The sequence below is a fragment of the Phalacrocorax carbo genome, chromosome 2, assembly GCF_963921805.1.
Source record: "Phalacrocorax carbo chromosome 2, bPhaCar2.1, whole genome shotgun sequence".
NCBI lineage: Eukaryota > Metazoa > Chordata > Aves > Suliformes > Phalacrocoracidae > Phalacrocorax > Phalacrocorax carbo.
Genome location: NC_087514.1, coordinates 119704848 through 119717293, shown reverse-complemented (window position 1 = coordinate 119717293; position 12446 = coordinate 119704848). Strand labels below are relative to the sequence as shown.

General features: G+C 38.8%; 1 protein-coding gene across 2 annotated transcripts; it reads left to right on the top strand.

Moving 5' to 3' along the window:
• Positions 1-1113: 1113 nt before the first annotated feature.
• LZTFL1 (leucine zipper transcription factor like 1) lies at positions 1114-11450 on the top strand. Of its 2 annotated transcripts, none has more exons than XM_064444097.1 (10): positions 1114-1204; positions 2747-2871; positions 3362-3556; positions 4054-4114; positions 4979-5047; positions 6445-6510; positions 6647-6724; positions 8925-9098; positions 9556-9659; positions 10467-11450. In XM_064444097.1, exons 1-10 carry the CDS (start codon positions 1133-1135, stop codon positions 10483-10485), a joined length of 963 nt encoding a protein of 320 aa, XP_064300167.1. In that variant the 5' UTR covers positions 1114-1132; the 3' UTR covers positions 10486-11450. The 2 variants fall into 2 exon arrangements, with proteins under 2 accessions (XP_064300167.1, XP_064300166.1); XM_064444096.1 differs by lacking the exon at positions 1114-1204 and adding an exon at positions 2462-2571.
• Positions 11451-12446: the final 996 nt, after the last annotated feature.

Below are 12446 nucleotides of genomic sequence, written 5' to 3'. Positions count from 1 at the left end.
GGGGTTGTTCAGCCTGAAGAACAGAAGGCTGCAGGGAGACCTTATTGCAGCCTTACAGTACTTAAAGGGGGACTATAGGAAAGATGGGGTCAACCTCTTTAGCAAAGCCTGTTGTGACAGGACAAGGGGGAATGGCTTTAAACTAAAGGAGGGTAGATTTAGACTGGATATAAGGAAGAAATTTTTACAATGAAGGTGGTGAAACACTGCAACACGTTGCCTAGAGAGGTTGTGGAGGCCCCATCCCTAGAAACATTCAAGGTCAGGTTGGACGAGGCTCTGAGTAACCTGATCTAGTTGAAGATGTCCCTGCTCACTGCAGGGGTGGTTGGAGTAGATGGCCTCTAAAGGTCCCTTCCAACCCAAACCATTCTGTGATTCTGTGACTCCATGATTCTATGAAATTCGTTATCATGTCATGCAGTAACACTCAACGCAAAAACATCAGTGCAGAATAGGGCTCTTAAAACCGATTTACTGATTTCAAAGCTCATCAATGCATACCCACTTACTTTTTAATTATAATTTTAAGAGGTTCTTAGGCATTTTGCTCTCCTCCATCCGACTGTTCCCGGAGGACTCACTCATTCATCCATATTTGAACATCAAGAGAAGCAAAGAGTCCCAAAAGCTGAACAACTCTTTTATTTTCTGATGGCTTCAAGAAAAACAAATAAACAAACAAAACCCCCTCACACAGCTTCCCACCTGCTTGCTCCCGCCTCCACCCTTCCCGGGAAGGGGTGAAGGAGAGAGGAGCGACCCCGTCCCAGCCCGTCGCGGCCGCCAAGCCGAGGCCCGGCGGCCGGACGGCAGAGCCCTAGGGTCGCGGGTCACCGCAGGCCGCTCCGGGGAAGGGGCGGGAAGGACGGCAGCCCGCAACCCCACCGAGGAACCCCGAACAACCACCCGACTCCACCCGGCTCCGCTCTGCCCTAGCGGGACGGCTGCGTGCCTGGGTTGGGCAGCGGCGGGGGGGGTACGCACGCGCAGACGTTGGAGCTGCGGGGAATGGCGGTTGCCCCGGGAAACGGCTGCCGCCCGCGGAGGAGGGGGGCGGGCGGTATGAGCCACGTGATCGAGCAGCCGCCAATAGGAGCGCAGCGAGGGCTCTCGCGAGGCTCCGTGTCCCATGGCAACGGCCGCCGAGCAGGCAGCCGCGGAGCCTGGCCGCGCCCCCAGCGCCGGCGGAGGGGCCGATATGGTGAGTACCGGGGCCGCCGCCTGCGCCTGGCCGGCCTCGCTTCCCGCTGTGGGGTAGAGCCCTGCCGCGCAGCGCCGCAGCCGTGAGGAGGCTCTTTCCCCCCGTCGGCCGGCCGATCGGCCCGGAGGCTGGGCAGGGAGGCGGCCCGGTCGAGGACCCCGTCGTGCAGGGGCCGCTCGGGGGGGCTGCCGCGGCCGCCGCCGCCACCTGCCGTCCTGGGCATCCGTGCCACCCCCGCTGGACCCTGCGGAGGCTGGGGGGCTCGGGGCTTTTACAGGATCCGGTGCCCCGGTTGCTTAACTGCGCTTGGAGAGCGCGAGTGGCTTTGGCCTGCGCTTATATATTGATTGATTAGCCTAATGTCCTTTGGTAGTTGCTGTTTGGATTGTGAGATGTCAGCACTGGTGTTGGCACATGTCTTCCTTTCTATCTGTAATGAATAGAAACCTTTCGCCTAAAGAAAACTGAGCAACAGCAAAGAGAATATTAACTGAGATTTTCATATGATCTCTCATTTGCAAAATGTGGGACTTTATGGGAGACATCGGATTTGCAACCGTGTTGTGAGAGCTTGTTTTATTTACTGCTGTTGCTGTTTTCTAGACTGCCTTTAATTTCCAGGCAGTCGAGATCTGTGCTCATGTCTTCAGTATTGTTTGTGCAAGTATCGTAGTATTGCGTTTTAACCAGAGCTACCCTGTGTGGTTGGGTTAATAAGGACAAGGTGATCAGATTAATGGTTTTGTCTGAGTTGCTACATTGGTGTCTCCAACATCAGCCATGCTAACCCTGTACACTGGGGCAAGTGAAGCAGACTTCACCTTTGGTTGCATCTGCTCTCCAGGGACTGTGATTATGAACTCCCGTTCGTGCCCTGGTGTGCCTCCTTGTGACTTGCGCTACCTGCACAAGCAAGATTTAGTCTAATATAATTGGCCATGCCAATGCTCCCTCTTTTGAAATAGAGGCATGTGTAGAAGGGCTAGTTAGCCAGATGTAAAAACACTTCCTTCTAAATTTACCCTGGCAATATTTGTTTCTGGGCAATAGGCTGTTGAGAAACAAATTCAAATTATCACTTAAGATTATATGGAAAGTCTCAACATTTTACACATAAACTAATAACGAAACATACTTTCTGTGTATTTTTGTTGGTACACCTATAAAAGATACTTCATGCAGCTATGTTATACATGTGTACATGTAATAAAAAGATAAATTTATCCAAGAGCTTCCTTTCCCCTACAGTCCTTCTGCTTCTGATCCTCTGATTGCCTATGATTTTGTATGACTTGTCTGAGGGTACTGGTCACTTGAGGACTTACTTCAAAGTACTAGTGCTTTTAAAGGGGGAACACTTACGTGAGGTACGTAGGGGTTACACATATGAAAATATGGTTGTTTTTTAATGTGTTAGTTAACACAATAACCCTATGAAAGCAAGTACAGAAACTAGTCAGAAAGCAATTCTTCACAATACTTATACTCCTTATTACTTATTTCAGTATCTGTTTATCTTTGTGCTTATATCCCTACCCGCAGGCAGAGCTAGGCCTTAATGAGCACCACCAGAATGAAGTGATCAACTACATGCGCTTTGCTCGTTTCAAGCGTGGCCTGTGTCTCAAAACAGTGGATTCTTGTTTTCAGGACCTTAAGGACAGCAGGTACCGGGGCAGGGGGGTGAGGAGGGGTGGGGTAGTTTCTGGGCAAGAGTAAAGCAAAAGACACTAGCAACAATTGCAGGTTTAAATGCTTTAGTGGGTGACTTTTCTCCGTTTACATTTGTATGTTCTTAATGAGATAGAAAGACCCAATAATTTTCAAAATCTTACAAGTCAAGTCCTTTTAAAACTAAGTTGTTCAAATTCTTAGGAAGTAACATAGATATCAATAGCATGACATTGCTTTATATCTAGCTTCTGATGTCTACATTTTATGCAAGACTGTAGCAGAAAGAATATTTGTGATTGTAATGTTTCCAAGAGAAAATTTAAATACCATAAGCAATTAGTAGTGCCATCATCATCTAATAACTACTGACAGTTTCAGAAGGACATTGCATTAAATAAGAGTGATACCTGTGTAGTGATGTCTCATAACAATGCAAAATTGTTACCTTTATCATACATGACTTGTCTTAACTGCTCTGTTTAGACTTGTTGAGGACACCTTCACAGTTGATGAGGTGATAGACATGCTGGATGGACTGAGGACTGTTGTACACAGTGAAGTGGAGTCAGAGCTCATAAATACAACCTACACCAATGTTTTACTTCTGCGGCAGCTCTTTTCGCAGGCTGAGAAGTGGTACCTTAAGTTACAGACAGACGTCTCTGAATTGGAGAATCGGTAACATATACTGGACTATACAGAACGCCTTTCAATAATAAGAAAACTTCAAAGTGTTGACTATTTGCATTCTTTTCCTAACCAGAGAAAGCTGTTCTTTTACTAATGTATTGATTATAGGTTAGTTTCAAGTCTTCCATCTATAAAGCAGCAAGGTACATGATAATGTCAAATTTGTCAGGAAGATGTTTTTATTGGTAATATTCTTACTTGAATTAATAAGTTAAGAGCAGGTGATAGGATTTGATTAAAAAGCCTTTGTTGTCCAAATAGATTATATTTTAATCAAGGGTGCTAAATCTTACAGTTCTAGTGCATACACCATACCATTGCACAACGTGATCTGTTGCATTTATTTTATTTGCATAGGACTTCATCCCATGCTTCTAACAAGAAACTTATATGCAATAAAGAGCATAGCATCAGCCTGGTAAAATGTGTTTCATAGCATAGAGTTATTTCAGTAAATAAATGCCTCCCTTTTTTTTCTTTTCAAGAGAATTGTTGGAACAGGTTGCTGAGTTTGAAAAGTCAGAATTTACATCTTCGGGCAAGAAGGTAGAGCTTTATTTTAATCAAATCATAATCAAATGCCATGTGGAGTCATGACAGAGGTTTAAAATACTTAGTACTGATTCTTTGTACTTAAGAGAGAAAACCAAAACCAAAACACACGCCCATTTTCAAACCAATCTTTGAAGCCTCTACAAAGTAGCATTTTGCAGTGCGGCACCAAGGCTCGCACTGAATTGCCTTGGCTGTTTCCAGATTGTGGATTCTGCGCACCTGGGGCATGCCTCATAGTACTCATCCTGAAGTCAGCCAGACCAGGGACGTGTTGGAGCATCTGCTCCTGGGTTCCCTTCCCTCTGGAAACTGGGGTAAGACTGGGACATTTGCTTGTCCTGAGGTTTTGTCCCATCATGGAGTCCAGAGCTGAGAAGATTCCACGATACAGATATGACTCTAGCTTATCTTCTATGATTATGGTTGCACCCTATTTGGTTTGTAGCATAAATATATATTTAGTTAATATATATTATATTTGAATACTTAAATTAAGGAAATTATTTTGAGCCATGTAAATATTTTTTGCCCTTGCAATCACTCAAGTATTTTTTATGTTTTCCATACTCTTTTGTCTTTTGATTGCTGTAGCATTGGTAGTCTTTTGTAAATTCATGTTCACAATCCTTTTATGTCTCTATGCAGTATTTTTGTTTAACTTTAGCTGAAGGTGAAGTATATAACTTAGGAGCCAAGGTACCAGTAAGAAATGAACTTGAAATAAACAGTAATTAATTTGCTTTACAAAAGAAAACTAAATTGACTGTCAGTAGTTATTTTACAGACTAAAGGAATACTTTTCTTCTTCCTAGAAATCGGTACCATTTAATTTTTTAACCTTTATCATTTCTTTAGCCCAGTGCAGATCTCATTAAACCAAAACTGGCTCCATTAAATGAAGGGGGATCAGAGCTGCTAAACAAGGTGAGAATGTGTCTGTTCGTGCAGTTGTGGTTAATAAGCATTCTGCTTATTCAACTGAACTGGGTAGCTGTACAGTAATATTAGTATAATGTGCCTGTCGCTATATAGACGTCAAGGCAATATATCCCAGAAGGTAAAGTAAAATGCTAACAAATTAATAAATATTATAAAGCATCTTAAATTTATCATGTGGTTATGGTTTCTAATATGTATGGCAATATTGACCTTCCTTTTGCAAAGACATTTTGGCCTTTGTAATTATTTGTTTTTCCATTTAATGAGTTAAACTAGTAGATACCAGTATCCAGTTTGTTCTGTGCAGCTGGCTGGCTCTCCAACAAGAAAGTAAATTAATATATGTAGCTGGCTGAAATCATTAGGTTATCGAACATTTTCTGTCACTCAAAGTCAATCCTATTACGTTCAGTCTTTTGTTAGTTGGTTAAATTCCTCGTAACAAAACAGACACTTAAAGAGTTTGGAATTTACTAGTTTTGAAAACATCTGATTTCCCACTTGCTAAAGATTTTCAGAATTACAAAACACATTCCAGTATTTGATGTTATCAGTAGTTTTTATTAGGTATTGATCTCGTTTAGTTCAACTGAACTTTTTTAAAATGCCACACTTCTTACCATACACTTAAGTTCTCGGCAGTCAAGAAATTTAGTGAGGAGTTGCTTTTTCTGCCTTCCATCCTGCATTACCAAAATGATCTGTCAAGTACAGCGTCTGAATCAAATTGTTGTTACCCATTAAGATAATTAAAGCATTCAAGAGTTCAGTCTTGTATTTTACTTATAGATCAATGGATCAATGTAGTTCTCTTTCAAAAACAATTTAAAAATCTGTTTCATAACATTTTTTTGTTGAATATGTGCATCTGATGTCTTTTTTTTCTCAAAAGTAATTCAGAGTTTATACGGTGAATTTACTCTGATAAAGCATTACTATTTCTTGTGACTCACAACATGATACAGAGTAACCTGGTATTTGTCTCTTCTGAACAGGAACTAGGAATAAATTCTTACTTGCATGTTGAAAATACAAATGATGAGCAGCAATGATATTTGCATCTTTGAACATGTGATTTTCTTTATTGTGAATCTTGATACTAACAAGATGCTGAGCTCACTAATCTCAATTCAGTAAAGCGTGTGCCAAATTTAAGTGAACAGTCCTATATAACAGAATTGGAGACTTAGATTTCTTGCTGACTGAGGCAGAAAACACAACAAACAAAAGGATTACTGATTTCTTGTGAAGGACATTTTTATAAGCATCTGGAAGCTTGTTTGCTTTCCTAAACTATGAAGCATATTTTCTTACCTGAAATATTTGGAATATTCAAAATAGCACAAGAGTGTTCACTAACTTTCTTGTTCATCAATCCAAAGACAGTTGCTTGCCTCCAAGAAGAAAATGAGAAATTGAAGACCAGACTCAAGACCATAGAAACACAGGTAAATTCCCTGTAAGCTTGTATACTTAATGCTGTTTATGTATTAAAAAATATCTAAATAAGAGTCCCATGGTTATTAGTCTCCTGTTTTCAATTAAAGTATGTTTCTGAGGTTTTATGGTTTCAATGTATCACAGGCTACAGCTGCACTAGATGAAAAGTCCAAACTAGAGAAGTCACTGAAGGATTTACAGATGATCCAAGGAGATCAAAAGGTAAATATGATTAAGATTTTCCCCACCATCACCTCCATTTAACACAACTGCCTGTGCAGCTAAAAAGTTGGTCTGTACGGCGTGTTTCTTTTCTGGCAAATAAATATGTTCAAATTAGTATCGTCATGTTCCTGCTGGTCTGTCAGTCAGCAGATAATCCAGAACATTAGTTGATTTTATGACACTTATTTTGTGTCACATTGACCACGATAAATTATTATCAGACAGTATTATTCCAGGTACTATCAGGAAGTAGTATTCCAGAGTTCATATTCTCAGAGGTGATATTTTCATTAACAGATACAAATTTATCTTAGCTTGTTTCTTTCTGTTTACTAATGAAAGAATGATATCTAACCTGTTTTTTATAGCAACAATAAAACACTAATTCTTTCAAGCATTTCACACTTGATGTTGATAGGGACAAGCCAGACTTGCTGCTTTTCACTTCAGCCTGCAAAAACCTAAATACTTCAACATGAGTGCCCAGTGTTCTATATTCTTAAACATCAATTGAAGTTTTTCTGCAAATGTCAATGGTCATGGCTCAGGTGACATTAAAAAAATTATTTTTCGGTAGTTCTACCCATATCATCGTACTGTCAAAAATGGTTCACTGTTTATTTTATCTACTTAAGATTCTTAATTTTTTTTGTAAATGAGGGTTCAAACATGGTGAATTGCAGCTGCAGAAAAAACATATAAGAAGCCAGAAGTCACGCAGGTTGACACAGATAAATCTGTTCAGGTCGCCTTAGTATTTTTTTAAGTTTGTACCTTTATTTTGTCAATAAATAGAATTTTTGAAAGTTTGTTTATGTGTGATTGTTTCTTAAATGTAAAACATTTCAGTTGAAACTTTGAACAAAACTAAAACACTTTAATCCCATTATTTTGAGAAACTGACTTTAAAATTCCTGCTGTATTTACAGATTTGGAAGTGAAGTTCAATATCATAAAACATTTCCACTTTAATTTTCATATTTTAATCCTGATTCCTTTTTATTTTGCTTTCTGTCTGGTTTATGGTATGTACTTGGCTTTCTTAATATCTTATAAATTTATCTAGTAACTATAAATAACTTATAAATTTGCATAGTAAACTTATCTAGTAGCTCAGCAGATTTCTACCTTTTCTTTTTTTTTTAATAGTTTAATGTGGTTCCACACACCAAGTAAGAATGACAGTTTGGGAGTAACTGCTCTGTTGGATCAGTTTAACTTGAGGATTTAGAATTTCTGCATAATTGACTTATGTCACAGTTTAATAAAATGATTGCTGTCTATTCTGATCTGAAACGTTATACAATGTAGGGCTTTTCAGGACTGCAGCCTTGGACTCCATCTCAAAATTCAAAATAAGCCTTCTTCTGTACAGGTACTATCATCAAGTGGTTTCCTATGCTCAAATCTTACCTTCCACATAGAAAAAGAAGCAGAGCTTCCTTAGTTTATTTTTTCTTTCTAAGGTGTTGCTGGTTCAGCCTCATCCTGAGTCATTATATGTTTGAGAGTTTGAACTTGAGCTTTTAAACCTGAGAGGGTTGGTTTTTTTAAATGGAAATCCATAGAACAGTTACATGAATATAGTGTTTTGTGACCCAGAACTGATGGCCAGATGAGTTTGGGTTGTTTCTTCTCACAGGGAAACAGGAAAGTTGCTTCACAAGCCACTGGGGAGGCTCTTTTTGTAATACATCTGTATACATCAGGTATCAGTACCTGACTGATAATATGAGCCTTAACACACTCATCCTTTTCTCCCCGTATTACACTAACGGCTTTTAAAATGCAAGTGACATTTTACCTGCTTTAAAAATACATAATGGTGTAGACATTCAGGTCTTAAACTCTAATTTGCTGTTTCAGTATGCTAAATAACATCTTGTGATATGCTTCATCCTGTGGCTTCACCTAATTCCTGAAGAAGTGAAGTACAAGAACTTGAAATCTCAACTTGGCAGAGAAGACGTTCCAGCCATCTTTAAAATGCATTTATTAGCAATTTTTTAAAAGTTATAAATTAGTTAGTGCTTTAACTTTTTTTAGTTAAAGCACTTCTAATTCTGGCTTTACAGGAATAGCATGAACATAATTATTAAAAATTAAGAGGTACCCACTTTATCTGGTATTTTGCACTTGTCATTTTAAGTATTTCTTCTCTTGCATTTGACATACTTTAAATATTCTTCTTTTGAAGACTAATGCAAACCAGGATATCACTGAACTGGAGAATAAAGTGGCAGCTTTGAAATGCCAGTTGGAGGCAACTTTGAATGACTCTACTGCAAACCAAAAATTCTTAGAGGAGAACTTGGTGACAACAAAACATGACTTGCTCAAGGTTCAGGATCAGCTATCCACAGCGGAAAAGGTTAGCATTTTATTGTAATGTAAAGATGAGATCCTTACTCATATTTTAACGGATTAGTAATTTAACAAGCGTACACTACATGAGGCAGAGTTTACTGGGTCACACTTGTGCCAGTGTATTTTTGTTACTTCAGTGGAAAAAACACCTGTTCCACATAATATAACAAAACCACAACTAGCTACATGGTTATAACTTGATGAATACATAAAAATTGCCCATTTGTCTGCATAGAAACTTTTGAATGAAAAGTGTATTCACAGCCTTCAGAAGACTTTTAGCCTGATCTCATTAGAAAAAAAGCTTGCGTTTTTCTTTCTCTCCCAGTAATACCATTTGAATCTAATAGGTGATTTCATCTAAAGTTGAATAAGTTAGAGAAAGCAAGTAATCTTTTTTTAAAAAGCATATTAGCCTGGTTTTCCTAATACATAAATATGTTGGTGCTATTATTATGTAGGAGTTAGAGAAGAAATTTCAGCAGACAGCTGCCTATCGCAACATGAAAGAGATTCTTACTAAGAAGAATGAACAGATAAAGGATCTACGTAAAAAGCTTTCCAAGTAAGTGGTGCTGTTCTGTCTGTCCAAACAGGATCCTTGTTCTGGATCCATGTTCTGCTCCCATTTTGTTTTCAAAAATGTGAAGCTGTCTCTAGAACAGACTATGTATTTTCCCTTCAGAAGAATTTCTAGCAGGCTGTTCCCTGATTCTTGACAAGCCAGTCCTTTTAATGGACACCAGCTGAATAGGACTGAGGTGTGCAACAGCAGCTGCTGGGTAGCAAGTAATGAGAGAATTTAGTGCGGAGACAATACAAAATATTCATGGGTGTGGTAGATAAGCTGCCAGGTGCTGCACACAGAGATACAGGAGATGTACCAGATGCTTTGGCATTATCTTCTTTCTTCCACGCTCATTTATGGGAATGAGAAGTCCACAGTTAGGCCTGAACTGAGTAAAGAAAGGTGAACCCTGGCCATTATATTGCACAGAAGCCTATCATTCTGCAAATGTCAAGTCAGCTTTAGCAACGTGGATGCCTTAGACCTATACCATAGGAGGACAGAGGTGGAACGTAAAGCTTCTGTTTAAACTTCTGCCTGTATTTTGGGATGTGTGGGTAGGTTCCTGGTCATTCCCTCATTCTACTATTTGGTAAACTGGCCAATTTTAAAAGGAGAAAACAGTCTAAAAAATTATATACATTTGTTTGTGCCCTAAGTCATACAGTGAGCCTTGATAGGAATGCATCACTAGTGGGAGTAATTTATGACTTGGGTTTCGTATTTTCTTTAGAGGCAAAATGTGTCTTGGGTGTTTTCTACTCTGTTTTAATGATTTTTTTTTTCTATTTTTTAAATCCTCAGATATGAGCCAGAAGACTAAAACAAAATGAATATCTGATCTATCAGCTGCCATAGAAAGAAAATGTAGACTGGTATTATCTTTCAATAATTTTTGTTTTGAATGGTATATTTTTTGCTTCTAGTGCTTAAAATAACTTTATATTAATACTAATGAGATGCTGAAACTCCTATCTACTTCCTTATAAGCCTACAATTTATAGGTATTAGTTTCTGTAGTCATGTTTTTAATTGTTTACCATCGACATTCCTTGAGAAAAAACAAACAGGAGCTTAATGAAGAACTGGGACCATTCTCTACAAAGACAGGAGTTTATTTTTGTTAATAAAAGAAAAAAAAAGAAAAAATAAGCATTAGAGTTTTTTTATGTATCTGAGGTGGAAACTCCCGTTGTTACTTTTGTTTAGTTAATGTAGCCATGAAGTGGCATTATATGTGAAAATTGCATCAGTGGAAGTAAAAAGTAGGAGGGGAAAAAAAAGAAACATGCTGATTCTGTAATGTTATTTCACACTGGACATCTCATACCTCAGCAAAATGCGGTCAGTAATATTTTGCTAGAGAGTGTTCATTAGATAGTGAGGTAAATATGCTTTATAGTGGAAGCATTGGACCCTTTCAAATAAAGCCACTAATTGGAGTTACACTTTTTCACTTAAATTCGTTTGAAACAAATTTGAACATCCGAATACAGATTTTGATTCTTGCCAGTATTCTTAACATTAAGATGATAATCTGAAAAAACATTGGGCAGTTGCTAATGAAGCAGCCTTCTTGGGAAATAATTTATTTTAGATGTTTTCATATCCTTTCTTATTGTAACCTCACCAGAAAACAACTCGCTTCTCTCAAGTCTTTTGCTTCTTGTAGTCCTCTGCCTTGCATTTGTCTGGAAGCCTCTTAATAGTGCATTCTACTTGTTCATCTGTTTAGGTTCATATGTATGTTGTATTTTACTCCAAATAAAACCATTATGTTTTCAAACACCTAATCTTTAAGGAGATGGGTTTTTTTATAGGAATGTTCTGTATAGCTCTTTTTTTAAAATAGCTGTAGAAAGGAGTGGGAGATCAATAAAGAATCTTGCTAGAAATGCAAAGATGTAAATTACAGATTCATGCCCAAAGCCACACTACATCAGCTGTAAAAAAGCATACCAGTGGCAGGGCTGGGAAAAGGCTGGTGTGTGTATGTTAGAGAAACTGACAGTTAACAGCACTTGTCTCAGGAGCTGCTTGAACTGAAATGGATAATTTTTCCTTGTTCTTTCTCAAACAGGCAAAGCTGTTAAAATTGCTCAAGCGGTGATGCCCCAGTCAGATCTGCTATGCATTTGCAGTCTATAAGTTCTTTTGTTGTCCTTTTTCCCCCCACTGCTTAAGCAAGATTGGTTTGCAATAAAGTCCTGTGTCTGTAGCATGAAATTATTGCTATAGCAAGGCTTTATGAGGTGACGTACTCCTCATGCAGTGTCAGTTAAATTCATTGAAGGTATTATTTTGCCTCTTGTACAGTCACTCAAATGTTAAGTTCTTGATAGGGATGTACCAAAGAGCTTTCTGGCCTGTGTTTGCTCGGAGCAATTATGTTGACACCACAGGAGTACTTTTCTGGGTGAGTATTGTGTTTTTCTTCATAAGGAAATGCATTTTCATGAGATCGGTTACTGTTTCTGAAATGGCAGGTGAATGGCGAAAAAAGGTGGAGAACCTCATGACTTCTGCTGGTTTTCTCTTTTCTGATAAATCTTTTGGCTGTGGACTTACTGGAATACTGTCTCTGTGATAGGCCTTCATTAGCTGCTTAGAAACCATTTTGAGAAGAAAGTACACTGTCAGCTTCAGAATATGGACAGGTCTCAATGAAATAAGTTGGCTGTAGGCAAGTGTGGTTACAGACCTTGTTACCGCCTCAAATGAGTAAGGCAAATCTTGTAGAGAACTGTGCAGTGCGAAACTGAAACACTGCCTTTGATTACTGGT